Below are 27220 nucleotides of genomic sequence, written 5' to 3' on the forward strand. Positions count from 1 at the left end.
TTTGGATTGGAAGTGCCAATATGAATGGTTAGAACACAAAAGGGGATAAGGAGCTGGCTTCCCTCTAGTAAATCACATCGTTATGGAAGGTCGAAAGCCAACCCTATAAGGGACCGTCAGATTGTTAGTGTTTTGGTTAGTTTGCAGTGTCTCTATTGCCCGTCTGGACCAAATGTTTTCAATTCCAACGTTTTGTCTCGGAGTCCATTAAGGTCGTTACGATGTGGTGTTAGGTAATAAAAAAAGATAAACAATACTGAAGGCTCTCTAACAGTGAGCCTTCTTATCATATAATCAATAAAACATTTAAAAAACCCGAACAAATTGTTTCTAATTGTTTTTCTCTCAAATCAGGTTCTAATAAACATTCATTCAAAAAAATGATTACACACATCGATTCAAAATTACCTTCATCAAGAGAAACTCCGTGTCATAATGTTTACATACCACGACCGTTCAGCTAGGCTGATGAAGGAAATCAAGCCCCCTATCATTAGATCCAACGCTCAGGATAATCAATCATAATCTGTCGCGTTCGCTGTAATGCAACTTATGAGAGTGTAATAACGTCACTGCCGTGACAACGGCAAATAATCGGTGTGTGTGTTTGTGATGCTGCATGCATTGATTATGATGGATCGTCACAACAAATTGAATAATTAAGCACGGCGGCTAACGTAAATAAACCACTCTGAATTGCATGTGGAAAGACCCCTAATTTACCTGGCGTCGCATGGTGAAATGTTTTTCTATGCAAAAAGTCCCCACACCCACAACTCATTCGGCGTCAGATGCAGCGAAATGCATGCGCCAATCGAGCTGCTGCTGCTGCAAGATCACTTACAGAATGACAGAAAAACGGATTGTTTGGTTGCGGTCATTTTTCACATCCATTATGCGGGCTGTCGACAGCCTGAGGGTTTTCCCGCCATAAAAAAGTGCAAACGATGTATTTATGGGAGATTAATGTTGTGCAACCGAAGAAAATAAAATCGACTCATAAACGCCGCGTGAGTCGCGTTCGGTTGGGGACGGATGGGAGGAAGAACAATAAAATGCATCGATTGATTGGTGGTAATCGATCCTGGAGAGCCGTATACATTTCTGTCGATCGACAGTCAAAGCCGCGGTGATTGATTTATGATGCTCGAGAGTGACGGTTTGAAAGGCTGATATTGTATGTAGTTCGAACCGAAATACGATTTGTGCTTACGGTTCTGCCAAAATGTCCTTTGGTAGTGAGAAATAATGTGAGAAGTGAGAAGAATTTTCAAACTGGCGTACACGATATCTCAAGTCCAACTGAACCGATTCATGTCGAATTTATATGGATATAATCTGCAGGCATCTCTCTACAGCATGAACCTCTAAAAAATATTATTTTTTTTTTAAATTTTACTATTTTTTTTTAAATCGGGCAACGTAAGAAAAAAACGTTTCAAACTGCATTTTGTTTTTCGATCGGCCGCCATTTTGTCAAGAAACATGTTTTTGACTTGTCCGAGATTCATGTGATAGCGGCATCTTTACTGATTCAGAATCTGTTCGATTTTTTTTGCCATGGCACAACTTTTTTTTAACTCTCTCACTTCATGAGCTCTTAACTATTCTAGTTTTGAATATTTTTTCTACGTTCAAATTGTGTTTTATTGTTAAAAGATAAATGAATAAATAATTATAGAATTCATAGTAAAACTATTCTTTGTTGTATTTTTACGGATCTCGAAAAAACGTCCGAAATTCGTGTCTCTACACTGGAATACCCCCTTAAAAGAAATAAAAAATGCATGTTGAATGATAGACATATTAATTAAAATTGAAACCGATCCGATTGAATTTGAATGAATTCGCATTAGAATAATTGATTCCTTATATGGCTTTTCGGTCTGCGGCGAAATTTTGTGGAACCAATCTAGGTTGTAGACCGAGATATGGGTGTAGTTGGTTTCATGCACGATTCTCAGTAAAGAATATTTTCCAGTCCGGTATACAGTGGAAGCTCGATTATCCGCGAGCGGATGAACCGCGGTGTGGATTATCTGCGAAAGCAAGCTTCATAGTAATTCTCGTGGCCTTCTCGAAATTCGTCAGTTATTGGTAAGCTCTTGCTATTTTGTTTTGGTGTTGGCTTTCACATTATCGGAACACTGGTGTACATGAGCTTATACAGGGTTTTCCAACTTTAAATTCCGAAAGTAAATTAAAATAAAACACACTTAGAATTCGAATTTCGATGAAACTTTTATTTCAAATTAAAGTTTGGTTTATGCCATTATGTGTGAAATACAACATCATTCAAATGTCCACCTAGGGCTTCCTCGCACACCTTGATCCGGAACAGGTAATTTTCGATGACTTTTCGGCACATATGGGGCGGTATCTCGGTCATAACTTCACGAATGTTGTCTTTCAAACGTTCAAGAGTTTGCGGAGAGTTGGCATAGACACGGTCTTTCGCATGACCCCACAAAAAAAAGTCTAGCGGGTTCAAATCGCATGATCTGGACGGCCAATTGGCATCACCAAAACGCGAAATTATGCGTCCCTCAAATTTCGTTCGCAATATGGCCATGTTCGGTCGTGTTGTGTGGCACTTGGCGCCATCCTGCTGAAACCACATGTCATCCGTATCCATATCTTCAATTTGTGGCAAAAAAATAAATCGGTTAACATGCGGCCATAGCGCTCACCATTCACAGTTACCGTCTCGCCGTCCTCATTTTCAAAGAAATACGGCCCGATGACTCCACCAGACCATTATGCGCACCAAACAGTGACTTTTGGCGGATGCAATGGTCTCTCAACAATCACGTGTAGATTTTCTGAACCACATATACGGAAATTTTGGGTGTTCACATAGCCACCGAGCTCGAAATGTGCCTCATCGCTGAAAAAAAATGCAAAATTCGCCACAAAAATGTGTTTGACAAGCCCAATTGCTGAGCACGCCGTGGAATCGAAACATTCGGGTCATCCTCCACACTGGCAGCAACAGCAGCAATATTTTCGGCCGAACGCACATTACGATGATGCACAGGATTCACAATATCCGCTACGGTCCAGTTTGTTCGAATTTATGCACTACATTAGCGATTGTGTGCTCTGTAGGCCGTCCATGACGACCAAAATCCGTCCGTAATGCTCGAAAAACATTTTCCGGTTTTTCATCATTTTTATAGTATAATTTAACAAAATTAACACGTTGTGCGATGCTAAAACGATCCATATTGTAAAATGGTAGACATTCAATTAACGATATGACGCTTTGGTTGACAGCTATGCCAAACGGTTGTCAGCGCAGGGCTGTATACTTTCGGAAGCCCGAATTGGAAAACCCTGTAGATGTATACTTTAATGATTTCTGTATTGATGAAATATAGTTTTTATGCTGAAATTTCTTGTGGTTTCCGTCAGAGGTCCCCATGCCGAAAACTTGCAAAGACCATTTCAAAATTCCCTATATAACTTGTCTTCTTGGGCAAGGAACTTAGGGATCGAATTTTCGCCGCAAGAAACTGAGCTGTTAGTGTTTACTCGAAAGCGAAAGCTTTACAATATTTGCCATACAGCTAGCGATTTGGTTCCCCCACACTTTTTACTTCCTTACCTAACCACTCTTTGGAAATATAAAAAAAATATTTTTTGATGCCGCGCAACACTGAAAAAAATCACACATATCTAGAAAAGCCGTATAAACACATTTAAATATGAATTAGAGTAGTACTGAATCTCTAAATCTAAAAAAAATTTCAAAATTTCAATATTTTTGTGGTACTAAAATTTTTGATGAAATTTTTTTTTGATAATTTTTCTTGATACACCGTGGTAAGATGCACATTCAGTTTTTTTTTTTCAAATTTTTATCTCGGATCTTTTGAGGATGGCGTGAAATAATCGAAAAAGTACGTTTTTCACTATAGATCCTACGTTAAACTACATAGGGGTTCAAATAAACCACCAAAATTTCTTATTTAATATCCTTTACAATATTTGCCATACAGCTAGTGATTTGGTTTGGGGGCACTTTTTACTCCCTTACCCGGCCAGGCCCTTTGTGTTTCATTTGTATGCCCCCCTTTCGAGAGAGGGGAGGAGTATCTAATGACAGTAAAAACAATTATTGCACCCTAAAACCTCCAAATCCCAAATTTGGTTTCATTTGCTTGACTAATTCTCGAGTAATGCAGAAATTTGTGTTTAATTTGTATGGCAGCCCCCCCTTAGAGAAGGGGGGTGGAGAGTCTAACTACCATAGACAGACAGACAGACAGATAGACAGAAATCCATTTTTATATGTATAGATAGACATAGGGGTAGTGGGGGTTATGTGGTCACGTGGGGTAAAATGGCCACTTGCTTGTTTGGTAGTATAACTATTGACTATTAACATGGTACTGATAGTCATGTTTGAAGAATTTCATGACTTTTGAGTCCCCCTGTGCTTCAGTGGAGCTATCGCATGTCAAGAAATAAATAAAAACAAAAAACGCTTTCTCGGTAGCCATTCGGTCGTAGTTTAGAGCGTTTGGAATTTAAGGAATTTCTAGAAAAATTTAGTTTATTTGACCTGATATTTGCGACAAATCAACAGTTTGGACGACTGTTCACATGTTCTATGGGAGGTGAACAGATATTTTGTTCAATTTAAGCGATTATTTCGCATTTCGTTGTTTGGGGGGCAAAGGGGGGGCAAAGTGGTCAGTGTAGGATTACTACTGACAATGTTCTGTTGTCAAAAGCTGATATACCTTATCACCTTCTGCTCCTAAATGGGTCCCTTTTGTGGTTTTGACCCGGGAAGAATATGTCACCCCAACCAAAACCAAGCCTCATTTTTAAAAACGTTTTTTGTTTCCTACTACGTTTTTGTACGAATGACAAAATTTCAATTACTATTCTAGGTGAATAGGCCTAGCTCATTTCATACATGTACCTTCTATTTCAATAATGATTTAAACAAATTTGGCCAAGAAAACACACAAGAATCTATCTCTTTTAGTGTGATATGTGCGAGTGACCACTTTGCCCCCCACAGGTGACCACTTTACTGCCGTTCTATGCATTGTTGTCACATGTTCCGAAATCAGCAACTGAGAAAATCGCATTCAATGTTTTCTATCATATTTGTCTACCAGAAGCTTTAAGTATTTCAGTTTAGCAATACACTAGGTTTTTATAAGATCCCCTCATTTGAATCAATCAATCAATAAAAAATCATGGTGGGACAGTTATACCTAGAATATCAACATGGGACAATTGAACTTGATGTTGTTTTTTGAAATACTGGGAACAAACTATAACTTTTCTTGTGTTTTTCCGGAAGATTAGGCATAATAATATCGTTTTATGAACAAAAGTGAAAATTGTCAAAAGGTAACATGGGACAACTATGCGTAGAACGGCAGTTTACTTTCTCACTAAAAAAAAGTTCGATTTTTCAACCTTTTTTCTAATAATGAAAAATGTACTATTTTCAATTTTCGTAATACTACAATAAACTACAAGCTTGAACTACAATAAGTTGAGCTACAATATTCTTCGAAGAACGGGAATTTTAGTGGTATGTCTTCTTCTTCTTGAATGGCGTTAACGTTCCTTGTGGAACTTTTGCCGTCTCAACATATGCATTAACTAGCGTCATTCATTAATACTTAGTTGAGATTTCTTAAGCCAAATAACACGCCTTGAATGTATTCCGAGGGGCAAGCTCTAGAATACGCGTGACCACAGTGCAAGTCGAAGGAAATTTCTTTGACGAAAAATCCTCCGGCCAGAACGGGAATCGAACCCGAACACCCGGCATGATAATGTGAGACGCTAACCACTCGGCCACTGGTGCACTTTAGTGGTATGTGGGCACAGGAAATGGGCATGTTCCTTAGGGTGACCACATTCCCCCCAGTTCCTCTACTTTGATTGAAATCGTACTTCACTGCTATTATATTGAACCGCACGAAAAAGACGCAGCCAGAAGTTGCGAATACGATATACATTGAACCAAATATTCTGGTTATAAACAATATGAGTTTTAAACGAGAAAAGTTACCTTCTTATATTCATATGGTTAGTTGACAACATCGAGAGTATGTATACGAAATGATTAAAAAGATGAAAAGACATTAGGTGCTGCTATTATTTTGAACACAACTGTATGTTCTTGGTATGATATATTAACATAATCTTCGCCTGAGACGAACCAGCGCAGGAGGCTGAATGTCTCAAAAATAAAGAATTAAAAAAAAAATCTTCGCAATCGATCGAACAAAATATTCCATATTCTTCAATAAAATTATAGTTATTCATCGTCATCGAATATAGAATATAGGAGCAAGTACGTTCGGTTGAATATCATTTTTTATTATCATTGGCAACACTGTACAATTGGCTGAAACGTAATTTTTTCAACAGAATTCAACAGAAAAGTAGTCCTGAATCGGACCCGAATTCATTATTATCGTTGCCCGCTTATTTCTCTAGCGCACCGACAGTTGAATTTGGGCCCCGCAAGAAACTGGACTGAATCGCGCTGGGCGACGAAGGCGGATTACTGGTTTTGTAGTACAGACAACTCTCCCTAACTCGATATCCAAAGGGACCATCGAATTAGGGAGGTATCGAGATACAGAACATTTTTTCATAATTTTTTTATGTCATAAATTGTCATATATTAGGGTAAGTGTCCCAATTATGGTATGAATTTTTGAATTTTTGGTTCATTCCCTCAAAGTGAAAAAACATCTTTCTCATACAAAAGAATATTTTTTCCAGAATCTCTCAGGAGGTAATAGACGGTTATATTTCACGAAAAAAAACCTTCTACGCATATGTTAGGATTTCGATGACAGAGTTATAGAACTTATTTTTTGTTTCGGGCTCGGTTGGCTCAAACTGTTTCTATATTGAAAAGTACGCTACGTAATCCGATTTTATTTCTTTCATTTGAAAGATGAGAAAATTTAGTACAGTATATAGTAGTGGAGCATCTAAATAAGTGGGTTAAAACAACATTTTGGAAGTGGAAAATTTAAAAGTTTTTTTTTTTAAATTTGTAAATATTAATTTTATCCCAAAAATTCATGCTAATATTGATTGTTTCTATCAATTAAATTAAAGCTATCTAACCCCTCTACAATTTGTTCTTTGACGCCCAACTTCTATCTCTCTTAATTTCGCTGCAATATCAATATAAACAATTCCTGATGAAAATTCAATAAAAATCTTCAAAAATCGCTTTTTTTAACCCACTGTACTTATAAAAGCCACTTAAATTTCACTTTAATGTTGAAAGGTTAACAAAGAAAATATTGATTAAGTATGTTATTCACACTAAATTGTAACGGTCACGCAGGAACTGTTCAATCACAAAGAAATGTTCGAATAGTTTCACAGGAACATTTTCAGTTGATTTTAATATTCCGGATATATTCTTCAGGTTTGATTTAACGTTCGAAGATGTAATTTCGACACAATTCCTGAATATTCTTCATCTCAATAGAACTACTAGCTTCAGCGTTTTTCTCTCTCAACACCTACCAGTACAGCGCGGACTCGATCATATACAGTTTCGGATTTCGTTTCACTGTATATAACCGAATAAAAAAAAATTTTATTCGTTTTTTTGGCATGTATTTTTCTTTTTTTGAATATAAAAAAGAAATTTGATTTTTGATTCATCCCCTTATGTCAGAAAGCATAGAAGATCATATTTGATGAAAAAAATCCTCCTACGCATATGTTCGAATTTCAACAATGACAGAGTTATAGAACTTTTTATTTGTTTCGGACTCTGTTGCCTGAAACTGGCTCTACATTAAAAAGTACGTTACGGAAGACGATTCTGTTGGTTTCATTTAAACGATGAGAAAATTTAGTACAGGATATAGTAGTGGAACATCTAAATTAGTGGATTTTAATAACATTTTGGAAGTGAAAACCTTAAAAGTTAATCATTTTTAATGTGTTATTATTAATTTCAACCTCAGAAATTATATTAAACTAGATCGTTTCTATCAATTAAATTGAAGCTCTCTAACCGCTCTACAATTTGTTCTTTGACAACCAACTTCTATCTTTTTTAATTTGGCTGCAATATCGCTATAAACAATTCCTGGTGTAAATTCAAACAAAATCTTCAAAAATCCCGATTTTTACCCAACTGTACTTGCAATAGCCACTGAAACTTCAACTTAACGTTGAAGGGTTACATTTCTTCTTGAAATAAGTCATATTTGAAATACAGAAAAAAAAATTCCAAGCTGTATATAATCGAGTCCAAAATTGTATAAATCGAATCACATATAATCGAGTCCGACCTGTATATCAGTATCTGGCACTAATGCACTAATATTAAAAGACATTGAGCAATCGAACGGTATTGTACTGTTGACATCAGTAAGCTCACGACGCATTAATTATGCCCGCGGAATATCACCATCATCATTGAAGGAAAATTCGACTTCCTGAAGCAATTTTAAATAGTCTCAGATTTAACCTTATTGATTTTAGAGGGTGAAAGTATTTCAATTGCATCCAATACCGGTATATCTGAAGGGTCCTAGAGTGCATTAAAATACGGTAAGAATGCATGAGAATGCATAACATGAAGGTTGAACCTTTTCAACTTTTACCTTACAACAACAACCTTTTCAACAAATATACTCCATTTCTTGCAATCTTCGTTAAACTAATGGAACTAATTAATCGAAGATGGCGGAAGTACTGATTCAGTCGAAGTCCTGCTTATGTCGAAGTCCAGCTGCTGAGCTACAGAAGTAAAGATTTGTGGAAAAATTGTAAACTAATCGATTTGAGCTTTGGTCGGAGAGATTTTGGGTGCGCTGTATAGTTATCAACGAACATGACCACCTTTGAGAAGGTGGTCATGTTCGAAACACATGTGTTGAAACATCGTATGTTTTTACTCTTTCCATTGATCAGCAATGGTAGTTTATCGCTCCCGTCCATGTTGGTTGTGCTTTGAAGTTGGGAATTCCCAATCTGTGGACAAATTCGCAAGCCATATCCCGCAGAATAGAACCTGAGAGAGGTTAATTATTCACTCTTGCTTGATAAGACAAAAATCCATTGACCGCTCCAGCTTTTTAATTCCGACCAACCTTATATGCTTTTGGTCTAGATTCAATTTTCCATTCCGATTCCATTTTTACTTTGAATGGTGTTGATACCGTACCTTGTGCAATACTGTAATTATTTGCAGCTTCAGACCCCCTCCATCCATACTTTTCGACCTGCTCGATGATGCTCAAATGTTTGCGCAATGGTTAGCGTTTTGATTGTTCGCTTGAAAGGTGGGTTTCATACTTGAAAAGAAATTGTTTGATGACACGAACACTTCGTCTTCACTTTCAAGAGCAATTGAAATCAGAGATAATAACGCACAAAAACATGTACCGTTCTACCCGATGTACCCGATGGGGAGTGATCACTACCCGATTATCATTCGGACTGATGACAAACCCTCAGTGCTCACCAGGCGGCCACAGTGGCAGTATGACCAAGCGGATTGGACAGCCTATCAAACCAACGTCGAAAGTTTCCTGGATCAACTCAACCGGGAGCCCGGCCCAACAACCATAAATCAACTCTCGAAAGGTCTGTTTAACGCAGCTCTCACATCCATACCGAGAAGCAGCTCAGTCCCTGGCAGGAGGGCAACCCGATGGTGGTCCCCCGATGTAAAAGCAGCAGTTAAATCAAGGAGGAAGGCTCTACGGGCGGCAAAACGAATACTCGTTGGGCACCCCGACAAAATGAAGGCGGTAGAACTCTATCGGACAGCTCGGAACGAATGCAGGAAAACGATACGCAACGCAAAAACAAACAGCTGGCGAGAGTTCATCGACGGTGTGTCTAGTGAAAGCACATCGGCTGAGCTATGGCGACGAGTTAACGCCCTCTCAGGGAAAAGGAAATGCAAAGGCATCACCCTGTCCGTGATGAACGAGACTACCACTGATCCACTCGTAGTCGCAAACGCGCTGGGAAACCACTTCCATACTATATCAGCGTTGGATGGCTACTCTGAAGACTTCAAAAGAAAAAACGATGTCAAGACAGACTCAATACGGAGATACAAAATACCAGACATAGACCCAAACCCGAATCTCAACCAACCATTCCACATCCGCGAACTTAACCTGGCGCTGGCCGTCGGAAAGGGCAAATCAGCGGGACCGGACGATGTTGGTTACCCACTCCTTGAGAAACTCACCGCAACAGGCAAGTCGAAATTGCTGGAGGTTTTTAACCGGATCTGGACTGAGCGCGATTTCCCTCGAGAATGGTCCAGCAGCTTGGTTGTCCCGATTAAAAAACCAAACAAAACCGGACACTCGCCAGAGGACTATCGTCCCATATCACTGACATGCTGCGCCTCCAAGGTCATGGAGAGAATGGTGAACCGACGACTGACTCAACACCTATCCGAAAACCATCTGCTAGACTTCCGACAACACGCGTTCCGATCTGGCTGCGGGACCAACACATATCTGGCCACCCTGAGCCATGCTCTAAACGAGGCAAGGACGGAAAACCTGCACACTGAACTAGCGGCACTGGACATTGCCAAAGCATATAACCGAGCTTGGACCCCGGCAGTTCTGCAGCAGCTGTACAGATGGGGCATCGCAGGCCACATGCTTCACTTCGTGAAGGGTTTCCTGAGCCATCGTTCTTTCCGAGTAATAGTTGGAAATCAAAAATCGAGAGAATTCGCCGAAGAAACCGGAGTTCCCCAAGGGTCCGTGTTAGCCGTGACACTTTTCCTGGTAAAAATGAACAGCATTTTCGAGAACCTACCAAGGGGCATCCGTGTTTTCGTATACGCGGACGACGTGATGCTAATGGTAATGGGCGCCTCCATCAAGCTTGTTAGACGGAAGCTCGCCCAAGCCATTTCATGGGTGGCGAATTGGGCCTCCTCAGTGGGCTTCCAACTATCTCCATCTAAGAGCGAGTTTACCCACATATGTAAAACAAATCACAGAATTAGTAACACCCCGATCCGGATCCAAGGAACAATCATCCCAAGACGAAAAACAATCCGGATTCTCGGAGTCACCGTAGACCGTAAATTGTCTTTCAGCCAGCACTGCGATAGAGTCAAAAATGATTGCCAAAGTCGTATCAACTTACTCAGATGCCTTGCCGGTCGACACACGAACTCTAATCGGAAAACGAGGATGAACGTCTGTAATGCTATAGTAAACTCCCGCCTATCCTATAGATTGGAACTCACGGTATTGGGTATCCAGACCCTACTGGACAAATTCGATCCCACATACAATCGCGCCATCCGCACTACCTCCGGTCTTCTCCCGTCTACCCCCTCAGACGCAGCTTGCGCTGAGAGTGGCATACTCCCGTTCCGGTTCTATATAAGGAAAACATTATGTCACCGTGCGATCGGATTTATAAATAAGACAGAAGGATCGAACGAGGAAGGTTTTCTCCTTGTCGAGGCTAACCGCCTCCTCCAGGAAACAATCGGTCAGAAACTTCCGCCGATATTCGGAATCCAATGGAATGGATCGAGAAGCTGGAATATGAAACGTTTAAAAACGGATACAACGATAAAGGACCACTACAAGGCCGGTTCTAACCCCATAGCCGTTCGGAAACATATTGCGGAACTTTTAAATACCCGGTACGCGGAACACACTGTTCGCTACTCGAATGGCTCCAAAGCCTCAAAAAGAGTCGGGATAGGAGTGACAGGTCCAGACATATCTACCTGTCATCGCCTTCCAGACGCTTGCAACGTCTTTTCAGCAGAGGCGGTCGCAGCGTACATTGCTGCAACCCATCCATCGGACAGTCCCGTCCTGGTGCTGTCCGACTCGGCCAGTGTGATATCAGCGATTGACTCGGAAAGACCGACACACCCGTGGATTCAACAAATCCTCATGGACACACCTCCAGATACCACATTCATGTGGATACCGGGCCACTCTTGAATACCCGGGAACGAAGAAGCGGATCGTCTTGCAGCATCGGGTCAACGAAGGGCACACTTCACAAGTCTAGTTCCGGCAGATGACTTGAAAACATGGGTGTCCAAACAAATTGAGCAGAGATGGGCTCGAGAATGGTACGACGCTGGTCGACGTGGAACTCGGGAATTCTTTCTACGCAAGATTAAAGCGACAATCTCTAAATGGGAGGATCCCCGGGGACACCGCGATCAGCAGATTATTTCCAGACTCAGAACCGGGCATGCCGCTTTTGCCTACAACATGGGCGGAAACAGATACAGCTTCCGAATTCAATGCGGTTTGTGCCGCAGTCACCAGTCATTAGAACATGTTTTATGTCACTGTCCACAATACGATGGGTCAAGAACACTACACGGGGTCCCTGGAAATATCAGAGACGCTTTAGGCAATGACACATCCACAATTGCTGCAGTGATTGCATTCTTAAAAGATACCAACATGTACAACCGGACGTAAATCACACCACCAAACACACACCACGCGAATGGAGGAGGGTGATGGCCCGACCGGCAGTTGACTCCTCTGTGATGCCACTTGTAGACACGATAAACGGAAAGGCAACGACGGGTCAATAAAATGAAGACGAAACATGAACTAGAACAACGAGAACGGAAACAAGTTTCAATGGATAAGCACGACGACGCGAACAATAGAAAGGACACGCAAAGGAAACAGCAACAACGGATCTACAAGGCAAAGACCAGGCATGGACTAGGACAACGAGAACGGAAACCAATATAAAAATAGAAAATATAGAAAATTTGATGTCCTCAATTCATAGGTCTAGCCCACTCATGGCTCCATGTTTAGGGTGTAACATAATAAGGGGTACAATTACCCACTATTTGGGAGAGTCCCCTCAGGCCTCTCCACTCTCTCGTTTAGAGATGAACCAGCCTTTGGCTGAAAATCTCTTTTTTTTTTATCTCATTTATTTATTTGTTAGGCTCATTAGTATTTTAGCTGTAACAGAGCCGGGTTTCAATCGTGTACATGTACATATGTTTATGTTTCTATAAATTGTAAATTACACAGAAGTTAGTATTAGCCATTTAGGCGTTAAGTTTTCTGTTCCATTACATTATGGTAAATTACACAGTAGTAGCCATTTAGGCGTAAGGGTATTCTTTCTGTTCATCCATTGTTCAGCAGGCCGGACAGCGGAGACAGTTGATATTGATCATTGTTGAGTTATTTATAGAACAGCAGCCCGATGTATCTTGCAGAGCAGAGCAGTTGTATGGATGAATCGATCTTATTTCGACCGTGGATCGATTTCCATCGCTGATGATGGTTGCGTGGACGTAGTTATTCTATAACAACACAAAGATGGTCAATTGAGGGCCCTGAGTTTGAACTCACGATCGATCGCTTGGTAAGCGAACGCGTAACCAAGTGGCTACGAAGACCCCCAAGAAAATCTCTTTAATAAAGAAAGAAAAAAAAATCATATTTCGGACGCTTAAGGCATATGATGCAGAAAACAGATCTCAACTCTATGCACAGGTATTATTTGGTTGATATTTTTAATAAATTAGTTCAATATGCATTAAAGCTTTCTACTTTGGTACCTATTTGATTGAAAACATAAAAAAAATCATCGAATAAAATGCTTTTCAAATGAAGCGAATAAAAATCAAACTTCGGACACTAAATCAAATTTCGGACAGATTGAATTCAAATTTCGGACACTTTATTTTGTAATTTTTTGGACGAAAATTACATAACACTTGATTATATTTTATAATCAACTGCGAAACACTTATCAAGCAATCACAGTAAACTGTTAACAATGATGAGAACTGATGAAACACGGGAGGAATTTAAATATTTATGAACGGGTAAATTTTACGTGCTCACGCGAAGCAAACGTCAAACACAAACGATAATGAGTAGTGTTGTCAGATTTTTGCCGATTATGTTATAATTCAAATGTAGTTCTCATATGAAATGATAGTGAAACCAAGGGATTACTCTAAAGAAGCAATTGTTATATTGATTTTATAGTTATGTCATCAGTGCATCAAGCATTTCAAGATATTAGAACAAAGTGTCCGAAATATGATTTAGAACGGTAAATAAAAAATGTTTTTCGATTTTCTCATCAAAAACATGATCTACTGTATTTTTTTCACGCAAATAAAAAAATTGGGTTTTAGAGTTCAATTTTGTTTGATTTTGACTTTGCTGTTTTCACATTTTCCGGTAAATGAAAAAATACTTCTGTCATCCAATATGGTGTAAAATTTAAAAACAGAGAAAGAAAGTTTGGAATTATACATCAAATTTATACAATTTGCCGTAAACACGACATAAATTTGATTGTGGCTTTGATGAAACATATTTCTATAAATTTCCAATCCACCTCTGTCCTCGACCCCCTCTCAGTATGTACAAAATCCACTTGACTTACCTGTCAGGATGAACAGAGCCATGCTGATGAGCATCGTTTGGTACATGGGCGATAAACGATGACACGTCGCGTTCCTGGCCATACTTCCAATTCACACACACACGAGCTGATGCTCGCGCGTCGGCGGCTGCTTTCAAAGTACTTTCAAAACCAAACACTTTTTTATTTCGTTGCCGGCGTCAAACTTGCCGCCTCAGTTCTGACAGTGTTCTGTTTCTGTCGCTTACAAGTTTCACTTTTCACTGGTGGCGCAGTGCGTTTGTTTGAATTTTTCCTTCTGTCACTAGAAAATGATTTATTTGAAGCGCTTAAGAGCTGCGGTCGTTATGATGAATTGCGTGCGTGCGTTCCTGTCGGCGAATGGCAAAAGGAAGTATTTTCTTTAGGGCGTGTGAAGATATTCCACGCGTTGTTGAGCCGCGCGGAATTCTGATGTTTGGAATTTATTCCGAACACCCTCGAAATTGATACATATTAATTAGGGGCATGAAATAATGCGAAACCAAGCGTGAGAGTGGCATAAATAAATCAAAACTGTCGGGGAAGTTGAAAATAGATGGACGGCATCATAATGCAGTACATCGTCTTGTTATTTGCCGCTAAATCAACCATTTATACCAATATTCCAACAACGTAAATCGGTTCTTGATGGCTGCGAACAATAGACGGAAAATCGCGAGCTGTCCCTCCCCGTCGACTTGTGAACAACGTCGAGCGAACGTGTGTATGAATCAAATTTCCATTAATGAATATTAATCTTTCCCATCACAACGCCGCGACAAATTGGGCTTCTTTCGTCTCTCACGGTAACACACGTCGTCCTCGTCGATTGCCGCGCGGGATCCATTCTAATCATCGTACTCATAAACGGTTGGCACATGCTCCACCATCCGGCAGACACTGCCTACCGACCAGATCGTCGAGATTTGACAAACTGCCATCGTTTAATGGTATTATATTCACGTCACACCGCCACCGGGGGCACGCGGGTCGATCATTGCCTTCATTTGAGAAGATGTTCGATTTGAAGCGGAACCATAGATCCTAAACAAATAACAACCATATTCGTTGCCACTTGATGAACCGGGACACGTATCTGGTGCTCTATAGTCAAAACAGACGTTTCCAACAAACTCATAAATGGAGATGATGGAATGTGACGTCGATAAGCGGATTCAAGTTTGGTGCACGACTGTTCCCGGAACCAAACAATCGTAAATTTCGGGAGGCAAAAAATGCATTGCCTGCATATGATAGCGACTTATTTTGTCGTGTTATTTTTTTTTCGAACGCAAAGATTCCTAACCAACAGTAAGCTGATATTTTACAGTTTCATAAAAGTGACTGCTGAACAAGGAAAGCGTATTATAGTTTAACACTAGGCGTCTTTTCATTTCCCGTTCAATTTTGCTGTCCTGTTAATGTTGATAATAGTGCGCTAAATTAAGAAGTTTATGGTATGACTCTTGTTTGGTCATACGTTTGTTGAGGTGATCTTGTAGAAATCAGAACGACTGATTTCTTTTTCAATGCGCGGCAGGTATTATAAATGTACATATCAATGAATTTCAGTTTTCATCGATTTTTTTTGCTTTGAACTCTTGAAGAATCCTCTTTCAATCAGGACGAACCTTCATATCCGGAGGTCCGCAACGGTGTCCTCATGACTTTACGACAGTCACATCCCGTTTCGGATTGCAGTCGTAAATGCATCTCACACCATTTTTAATCAAAGTGTGGTTGAATGGCTATCATTTACGTAGTAACGGTCTCCACGCAATGCAAGACGACGTAAAATGACAGTTTCTATTGTCTGATTTTTCAATTTTATTCATGGAGCGCTAATAGATACTTGTTACTTGATTATAAATATTGATGTATTAGGTGTACGCCTATAAAATGCGAATGTTTCTAGCACATGGCGCCACCTATACCACTGAACGCGTAGTGAATTGACTAGTACATATATTTATTCGATTATTTGTTCGACCTAACCTACAATACCACACTACTGCTATTGAATTCTATAAGAAATATCAAGTAAAATTTATGTCCCCTATTTATTATTCATTGAAAAAAGTAGTGACAACGTAGGCGACATTATTGATGCGTTTAGGCAACCTTCCAGGTACCGTTCTGAATCATATTTCGGACGCTTAAGGCATATGATGCAGAAAACAGATCTAAACTTTATGCACAGGTATTATTTGGTTGATATTTTTAATAAATTAGTTCAATATACTTTCTACTTTGGTAACTATTTGATTGAAAACATAAAAAAAACATCGAATAAAATGCTTTTCAAAGAAAGCGAATAAAAATCAAACTTCGGACACTAAATAAAATTTCGGACAGATTGAATTCAAATTTCGGACACTTTATTTTGTAATTTTTCGGACGAAAATTACATTACACTTGATTATATTTTATAGTCAACTGCGAAACACTTACCAAGCCATCACAGTAAACTGTTAACGATGATGAGAAATGATGAAACACGGGAGAAATTTAAATATTTATGAACGGGTAAATTCTACGTGCTCACGCTGAGGAAACGTCAAACACAAACGATAATGAGTAGTGTTGTAAGATTTCTGCCGATTATGTTATAATTCAAATATAGTTCTCATGTGAAATGATAGTGAAACCAAGGGATTACTCTAAAGAAGCAATTGTGCATTAGGTACATTAAGTGCATTAAGCAATTCAAGATATTAGAACAAAGTGTCCGAAATATGATTCAGAACGGTATAAATACTGACGGATTCTAAACATGCACTTCAATTCTAGCCATCTTTTGTGGAAATAGAGCGATTCAACAAAATAAAAATTCAGTGTTTTGAATTCAACACTCCAAATGCAACGTTAATGATACAAAAAAAATTTAGGAGATCAACACAAAAATCGGTCACTTCATTTGAAAATATGTGCCGTGTTTAGGATTGAAGAGACATGCCATTTAAATTATTATCTATCGCTTTGAGCATCTTTCTTCGGCAATTCATGAATTCTCAGTCAAAATCACTGTTCTTTTTTTTCTTATCTATTAATTTTATCTATTAACCCTCTACAGCCCAAGCCCGCCTTTAGCCGGGCTCCGCGGATTCTTTTTTCAAATTATTCAGACATTATTTTCAATGATCATCCCCACTAGAACGTCTTTAGAATATTTTCATCTATCAACACATTTGTTTTTATGCTGGCAGCGTTCTGCTAGGAGTATTTTATGCTGAAAGTCGGAAACTCGAGATAAAAGTGGAGTAGGTTTTATTCAGATAAATAAAAAACTTGGGCGGTAGAGGGTTAATGGCCCTAGGATATTCAATATACGAGGGTCGTTCAAAAAGTAAGTTTCAGTGCCCCAGCGCCATCTCGCATGAAAAGTTGGAACTACGAAATTTTTACCATGTGATTTCACAACATTTCTAAGCAGTTAGCAAGAAACCTTGGTCGGAGCGTCGTTCGTGTATTTTTTAGTTTTAAAATGGAAGTAAAATGGATTCGTTTTCTGACCGCGAAAAACAATAGTGGTGCTGAAATTTATCGAGAATTGTGTTCAGTGTATGGTGTAGGGTGTATGAGTCTTCAAATGGTGAACCGATAGCGGAAAAAGTTCCAACAAGGGCGGTGTTTGATGAAGCGCGTGCGGGGCGACCTAGTGAAGCAGTGTCACGCTACGCTACGCTACGCACTTCGCGCTCGGAATAGAAAAACTCGTGCCACGCTATGAAAAATGCCTCGAACGTTACGGCGATTATGTAGAAAAATAGAAAATAAAACGTAGATTACGTAGATCACTTTGTTTTTTGTCCTAACTTTATTTTTCCGCGATTTCTGAGGCACTGAAACTTATTTTTTGAACGACCCTCGTACATGACCAGGCTATAAAGTTACTACAACCCCCTACAAACAATGTTCCGGACAACGTGGCAACGATGGAGAAAATACTATTTTTATCTATGATATATTTTGACTGATTTATTCGACTTAGGTTTTTATTTACACTATTGCTTAAAAATGATAAATGACATCTCATAGCTAAGGTGGGCGCTTCAGAAGGCACACTTTTTGAAAGGCAAATTACTTATAACGAATTTTTTCACATTCCTCGTCAGGACACACTCGTTAGTTGGCAGCGCATGTGGAGTGAAGATGAGTTCGGTCGTTGGTTACACACGATTATCCCTAAGGTCTCGACGAGTACATGGTTCAAGGGATTGAATGTAGGTCGTGATTTCATTCGCGTGATATCTCGGCTTATGTCCAATCACTACAACCTAAACGCGCATCTCTATCGAATTGGGCTCGCAGCAAACAATCTTTGTGATTGTGGCGATGGCTACCACGACATCGAGCATATTGTCTGGTCGTGTATCCGGTTCCATGCTGCTCGCTCTCAGCTCTCTAGAGCACTGAGAGCAAAAGGCAAACAATCGGATATCCCCGTCCGGGATATCTTAGGTAGCCGTGATCCTGATCTTCTGCTTCATCTATACCTGTTCCTCAGGAACGCCGATGTCAACGTTTAATGATTTTTCCTTCGTTGTGTCCCTGTTTCGTATCCCTCCTATTCGATCTATAAACTTTTACTTAGTCGCGGCAATACATACACACACTCTTTACAGATACACGGGCCAAAGGTTGTGCAGTCCACTGATGATTCAACAAAAGCCAAAGGTTGTACCGCTCATGACAACTCTACACGAGCTGATGATTGCGCCGGCTAGTGACCATTCTATCCTGGATTCCTCGAGAAGACGCACCACGCTAGATATGGGGTACAGACTAGGGGGGCGTTGCTGATTAATGGTCAGCTGCATCCCAATAGGAAGTATCCCGTGTCGGGCACATGTACAGATCATTGAAGACAGCAACATCACAATTACGAAAACACTTGTAATACTAACCTCGAGCCATCCGCGAGTAATCGGTTACATATTACTAACATAGTTATAAGGCAAACATTGTCGAAATATTGAACTCCCGGCCCCGTCAGGTTGACGCCATATGAGCCTTAATAAAAATATATACTTTGGATAAAAAAAAAAAAAAAAAATCTCATTTAACCCGTTTAAATGATACAAGTTCATACAGAAAACGGGTTTTTCAGGGTTTACCATTTGATGTATTAGATGTGAATAAATTACAGATTTTGAACAATGAAAAAACTCAATTCCAATACAATTACTACACACAACCACAGTCCTACGTCAAGATCCCGCCCGTGCCCCTAGGCTCAGACCTATCAACTTTGTTTTAATCCCCCTCAGGTGATTTTTCGGTTCTCAAAAACTCAAACTTTCAATTGTTTAAAATGATGATAGTATAGTGAAATTAAGAAGGATAGAAGGTGCGTGTCGAGAAACAAATTGTAGAGAAGTTAGAGAGCTTTAATTTGGTTGATTGAAACGATGATATTAAGTATGAACTTTTGGTGTAAAATTAGTAATAACTCTTTTAAAATGAGTAACTTCTAAGTTTTTCACTTCCAAAATGTTATTTATATCCACTTATTTAGATGTTTTACAACTATATCATGTACTAAATTTTATCATCTATGGAATCCACATAATTTTCCTATGTAGCGTACTTTTTGAAGTAGCGCTAGTTTAAGCTAACAGAGCTCGAAACAAAAAAAGAAGTTCAGTGACTTTGTTATAGTTGAAATTCTAACATATGCGCAGAAGGTTTATTTTTAACATCAAATATGACCTGCTATCACATCCTGAAAGATTCCGAGTATATGTGATTTTTTATGCGAGAAAGATGTTTTCTGACTTTAAAGGGATGAATCAAAAATTAAATTCTTTTTTTGTATTAAAAAACAAAAAAACCTTGGAATCCATTTATAATCGAAGAGAATTGACAAACGCGTCATAATAAGCAGATGTAACCGGACATAATTTATTAAAAACGAATCATAATAGGCGAAACGCCAAACTTCGTTGTGTAATTACGTCATAAATAATATGCGGTTGATCAACATAAACGGAGTCATAATAAACGGATTCTACTGTATGTACACAAATATTTTTTTTTGTCACGGTCATATACAGGATTCGATTATAGACAGTGAAAAAATGTTGGAGGTATAATATATTTATATATAACATATAATTTATATAATTTATATTAGGCTGTCAAAAAAGTCCTGCGGTATTTCCGCGAGGTGTCGTTGTAAGCGCGTAGTTCTAGTTGTATTCATTGTATCGAGTCATACTATAGCTTGTTGGAAAGGTATTTTTGCGCGCTATAATATATTCGTTGACAGTGTTTTGTTTGGTTAAGTCGTTCGTGAGTTATAGTGTCGCAAATATGGAGCAAAATAAAGAGAAAATCCGACATATGTTACAGTACTACTATGACAAAGGCAAAAATGCATCTCAAGCTGCCAATAAAATTTGTGCAGTTTATGGACCCGATACAGTTTCTATTTCCACCGCACAACGATGGTTTCAACGTTTTCGTTCTGGTGTAGAGGTCGTCGAAGATGCGCCACGCTCCGGAAGGCCTGTCGTCGAAAATTGCGACAAAATCACTGAATTAGCCGAGAGAGACCGGCATAGTAGCAGCCGTAGCATCGGCCAAGAACTGGGGATAAGTCATCAAACCGTTATTAACCATTTGAAGAAGCTTGTAGTCACAAAGAAGCTCGATGTATGGGTGCCACACACGTTGACGCAAAAAACATCTTTGACCGTGAATCATGTGAATGTGAATGGCATGTGAATCGCTGCTGAATCGCAACAAAATCGACCCGTTTCTGAAGCGGATGGTGACTGGCGATGACAAGTGGGTCACTTACGACAACGTGAAGCACAAACGGTCGTGGTCGAAGCCCGCTGAAGCGGCTCAGACGGTGGCCAAGCCCTCATTAACGGCCAAGAAGGTTCTGCTGTGTATTTGGTGGGATTGTCAAGGAATAATCTATTATGAGCTGCTTCCCTATGGCCAAACGCTCAATTCGGACCTGTACTGCCAACAACTGGACCGCTTGAAGGTAGCACTCATGAAGAAGAGGCCATCTTTGATAAACAGAGGCCGCATTGTCTTCCATCAGGACAACGTCAGGCCACACACTTCTTTGGTGACGCGCCAGAAGCTTCGCGAGCTCGGATGAGAGATTCTTTTGCATCCGCCGTATAGTCCGGACCTTGCACCAAGTGACTACCACCTGTTTTTGTCCATGGCGAACGAGCTAGGTAGTCAGAAGTTAGCCACAAAAGAGGCCTGTGAAAATTGGCTATCCGAGTTTTTTTTCCCAATAAGGAAGCGAGCTTCTATAACAGGGGTATTATGAAGTTGGCATCTCGTTGGGAACAAGTCATCGAACAAAACGGCGCATATTTGACTTAAAACAGATGATTGTAACTAATTTTATGAACAAATGAAAATTCAAAAAAAATACTGCAGGACTTTTTTGACAGCCTAATATATACTCGATTATAATCGAGTCTGGTCTGTACAACCAATTTCGTATAATTAAAATCATATTCGTGAAATATTAGAAAGTAATACACTCGACAAAAGAATTGAAGGAACAGAATGCGAAGTCGGAAATTTTAAGTGATATTTGACATGCTGTAACTTCGTGAAAAATCAACGCATATCGATGGGATGTACATTATTTTGGAGCTAAAACGTTTAGGTATTAGAATATGGACAACAATATCGGATATGTGGACAACAATATCGGAAAGAAATGAAAAATCGATTCTATTTTTCTATTTAATGCCACCTAAAATTTCTGAAGGGGAAGGGCACTGTGAGGCGCTTCGGAAAGAAGACAATGTTCTGGGATCAGCGAGATATAAAATGTTACAACCTTTTAAAAACCGGTGAAGATGTTAATAGTCTGCGTTAGTGACATCAATTGATCTAATTCAACTGCGCTCTGCTCCAAAATGGTATGACCATCAGAAAAGACAACACAATGTGATTTTTCTTGATGACAATGTCTCGTCGCACCGAGCAAGATCAACCAGGGAACCAGGGATCAACTATCGCATGCGACTTATTCGCCAAAATTATCGCTGGTACTGTTAATAAATTTTAAATAAAAGTAATACATGGTGGACTCGATTATATAATTGAGTAAAAAAAATTTTTTTTTTGTTTTTTGTACTTACAGTGACGGGCACAAAAAAAAATCCACCCGCCATTTGAAAGTGATCTGATATTAATAGTTTTTTCAAACTTTTCGATATTCTAATCAATACTACGTAAGAGTGAGTAATTAGTAGACCATTTTTCCATTTCAGTTTCATTGATTCATTTTTTAAAAAAACAAAACAAATACTTTTGTTCCTAAATGGAAACTTTTAGGGTATGATATAAAAAAATCCACTTCATGGTTTATTTAAAAAAAATAATAAAAACAAATAGTTGAGCCCCGAATTTTTCTTACTGTGCTTTCCATTCGGCTCCCATCAAGAGCGTTTAAACAAAATCAGTGTCGATCCCAGCTCCCAAGGATACTTGTTGTATAGATAGAAAATAGTCACAAACTCGACTAAAAAACATTCACATTCTGGAAAACATCCGAAACAAACTGTATTTATTTTTATTTTCGTATTTTGTAACCGTCAGTCAGCGTTTTCCTACCAAAAAGCTCAACGTCGGCCCCTAGGGATTCTACGTGTTCTACGTGTTCTACATGGTTCTATGTGTTAGTAGTCAATATGACCTCTTTGGTCTCGATAACCAACTGCCAACGCTTTGACATACTCTCCACGAGGTTCCGGGGGTGTTGGGAGTCCAGCTTGTCCCGAACCTTCCTCAGCGCAACAAAACAGTTTTGCTTGTTCGTAACGTCAGTTTTGTCCACCTTGTTGTCCTAAATCGTCCATGAATTCTCAATAGGATTCAAGTCGGGATTCGTGGTGGCTACACCATTGGTTTGATTCGGGCAGATCGGGAGAATGCTGCTGTTTTCTCGGGTTATTATCTTGTTGGTAGGAGTAGTTCCATTTTCAGCATGCATTCTTCCAGGTTCTCGCACAAAATGACGTTGTAATTATCAGCCGTCATAATGCCGTTGACCTGTGCTAAGTTTCCCACCCCAGCCCTCGAGAAACAGCCCATCATGATGCTTTCACCACCGTATTTCATAGTCTGTTGTACATGCCGGTCCTGGAGGCCCTCGTCGCTCTTCCGCCACACTCGAAGTCGCCTTTTCTCGTAAAACAGCTCGAGCTTGGACTCGTCCGATCAAATAAAGCGCTTCCGGAGATCCAGCGGCTTGTTGACATGGTCCCTCGTATACTGAAGTCGTTTTTTGTTGGTGTTGCTGATCATCGGTCGCTCTTTGCCGAAGTAGCTTTTCAGGTCCCGTTCCACAAAGCGTCGTCAAATGGTGCGACCCGTACAGATCCAGCCTTTTTTAATCGCCCGAATGGTCGTTCGTGGATATTCGTTTGCTTCCCGGATGATTAGCGTGTCCGTTCTTGCATTAGTATTACGTTTCGGTCCTCGTCCCGGTAGATCGGCCACATTGCCGAGCATCTGATGCCTCCGAATGACCAACTAGACCGCATCACGGGTTATCCCATACTTCTCAGCAATGTTTCGTTCAGTCAGACTCCTTACAATGGAAGTCACGCATAACCAAATTTCGGATCTGTGTTGAGCATTCCATTCCGTCGATTTTCCGGAAGCTTTCTCAGCGTCAAACCACGTTACTACGCTAGAAAAGTTGACTAAACAGCTACGAAAATTATGTTTGTGTCAGATGTAAATAATGCACCGTAGAATGGTGAAATTATCCACTTTAATGATACACCCAACCAGGGGTCGTCAGATTCTCTAACATTTTGGATACTGCAAAAACATATAGTATCATTATTCAGCTTACGATTGATGTCAGGAAAGAGAAATCACAATACACAAATATGATACAATCATAGATTTTATAAAAATAAAAATAAATTGCAGACAGTGAAAAAATGAAAAGATATTTTCGTACCACGCAATGCTCGAATTTAAAAAAAAATCACGCCTATCAAAATACACATACATTTAAATATAAATTAGACTGGTACTTGTTCTCAAAATTCTTACAAGAATAATCAAAATTTTGAAATACATAAAAAAAGAATTGTACCGCGCATCATTTCTAAAGTTTGGAAAAAATCACAAATATCTCGAAGAAAACGTAGGAACACACTTAAATGCGATACAATTAGAGCTGTACTGAATCTCAAAATCCCAATTTTTTGACGTAGGACTACGTCTAACCGGAAGATATAGGGGGTGAAATGGAAATCTAGGCACTGAACAAGTAGGAAAAAATGCAAGATTTGGAACGCTTATAACTCGAGCATTTCTCAATAGATCGCAAAGGTTTTTGCATCAATTGATAGGAAATATATCTACGCATCTATCATAACGAATAACATTTCATTTTTCTTGAGATAAATAATTGAATAATTGTGAAATATCAAGCATTGTCCAAATACACTATGTACCCATTTTTGATTGGTCCATTTTGTGCTCCTCAAATCGTACCGACCAAAACGGGCAACCAGAGCAGCAGCGAAATAGAATGAAGCACGATTGGAAAGGAAAAAGAAAAAAAATGAACGAAACATCGGTCGCAGTCTCACACATGCGTAATTCTCGAGCCAGCCAGTCAGCTTAAAAATCCCCGCTCCGCTGCCGTAACGATCATTCTCATCCGAACCGTACACCACATCGTTTCGCATCACCTCACATCAACAAACCAACACAAGCAGCCATGGTTGGATATGGCAAAGGAGGAAAAGTGAAGGGAAAGGCAAAATCCCGCTCGAACCGTGTTGATCTGGAGTTCCCCGCAAGGGTAGCTAGGCCGACCGCGTTAGTACCAGTGCACCAGTCCACCTAGCCGGCGTTATATAGTTTCGGCCGCCGGAGTGATCGAGTTAGCTGGCAAAGCTGCTCGCGACGATAAGAAAACCTGCATTCGGAACAGAACACATTCGGTTCGGCGGACATCAAGACAACAGGCAGTTGCAGCGAATGGCGAGTGGCAAACGCAATCGCAAAACGGCATCAGGTAGCAGAAGAAAAAAGTTTGTTCTTTATACAAACTGCTTTGGCGGCAAATCCAGAACAAGGCGGCATCGAGGGCGTTCGAAATGGTTTTTTTCAAAACCACGAGTACAAAGTTTTCTAAATTGGAACCATTCCATAAAACAAGGCGCTTTTCAGGGCCATTAAACCTTCCAAAAAAGAGTTTAGGAAATAAAGTTCAATGCTTTCTAAAACATTATCCAAAATAATAATAAAACACAAATTGATGTTTTCATAATTTGTTTGCCAGGATTTGATGAGTATGTGAATTTGGAAGTTGTTCTGAGCTTATTGATAGTTGGGGACTTTCCTGATTATTCAATTTTCACCAATTCTTAAATTGTTTCCAGATTTAAAGTACAGTAATCTACAATTAGTTCGACATTTAGCTAATTGGACGGACATGTAATGTGACTTATTTAGTTGGACATTTTTGTAAACATAGAGATCCAAATTATGACCCCACATTGAAAGTCGACACTGTACCACTGTCATCGCAAATGTTCAATTACAGGTTAAAATTACCTCCAATCCGGCACTGAGTGGTGGTAATGCGACGTGCCATTGAATGTAATTTACTGTAAAATATGTCACAAGCTGGATGGGAAGAAATTTTCCAACTGTGAAAGCTGTGGCGAGTGACAACAAATCGCTAAACAGGAAGGTTTAGCCGAACAAGATGGGAATATCGAGTGATAACAAAAACACAACACCAAAGTTTCTTTTCAGAACCATCAACATATTCATAAAGAGTAAACAGTAAACAAATCCATTTTTCAGGTAGATAGGTAGGTATTCACGTAGGTGAAGAAAATAAAACAATATATTTAAAATATATATTTAACAAAAGCTGTCCCCTTTGTATAGTCCTACGTCACTCCGGTTATGTCCCCGACATTACCCACCCGTCTTTTTTTAAGTTTCAAGATTTTTTTTGTACTTCAAGTTTTGGTGATTTTTTTGATAATATTTATTGATACACAGATGCACTTTTAGTATTTTTTTCAAATTTATTTCCTACCTTAAATAGTCTCTTTAAATGAAAATGGCATGAATTGATGTTTAGCTCTTTATAATAAATTTTATATTTTAACAATTTTTCTGTGTTTTTCACCCCTTATTTAGAATGAATGGAGTTTTCTACTGCCCATGATTGTATAGGAGACGTAAACGACAAAATGAACAAAATCGTACTTTTGCACTGTTTCGCATTCTACACTGCAGTATTTATCAAATATTAATGAAGCGTTACATTCTTTAATAAATAATTGAAACACATATATTAAATTAACATAAAATAGATGGTCACATTAAATTATATTTGCTTGTATTTATATATAGTATATTTTCTCCCCATTGAAACAATTTTTTTTATTAGAAATGGATTGATAATTTTATCACAGATATAACCCATCTCTTTTTTTGTATCATTATTGAATAATTATCTAAGTTGAACTCATTATGTGGATCCTACGATAAGTGACATTGACATGACATGAATTTTTCGATATTCTTTTTCCGATCGAATATTCACAGCAAATTCCTATAGGCGAATCTGATAGTTTTAGGGCGGTTAATTGCACTTGTTAGACAGTCTAGATAGTAGATTTCGAGATTCTGATCACCAAAACGTTAGATTTTCGACCTAAATGACCGTACGCTCAATTGTGCGTCTAAGCACATCACGAGCCGCTCGTTTATCTTACCCACAGACCTCAACTTCCAGTAAGCCGCGCCAACG

The 27220-nt window shown here is 39.2% G+C and overlaps 1 protein-coding gene across 7 annotated transcripts in view; it reads right to left on the minus strand.

Annotated features, from left to right (window-relative positions):
* LOC129767552 (uncharacterized) overlaps window positions 1-27220 on the minus strand; it is a 115541-nt gene that overhangs the window by 77359 nt on the left and 10962 nt on the right. For 3 of the 7 annotated variants that reach the window (XM_055768569.1, XM_055768566.1, XM_055768567.1), the window contains exon 2: window positions 14428-14710. In XM_055768569.1, coding sequence (XP_055624544.1) covers window positions 14428-14509 — 82 coding nt within the window. In that variant the 5' untranslated portion in view covers window positions 14510-14710. Of the gene's footprint in view, window positions 1-14427; window positions 14778-27220 lie in introns of all 7 variants that reach the window. The other 4 variants (XM_055768565.1, XM_055768562.1, XM_055768564.1 and 1 more) reach the window with 2 other exon arrangements.

This window comes from Toxorhynchites rutilus, chromosome 2, assembly GCF_029784135.1.
Source record: "Toxorhynchites rutilus septentrionalis strain SRP chromosome 2, ASM2978413v1, whole genome shotgun sequence".
NCBI lineage: Eukaryota > Metazoa > Arthropoda > Insecta > Diptera > Culicidae > Toxorhynchites > Toxorhynchites rutilus.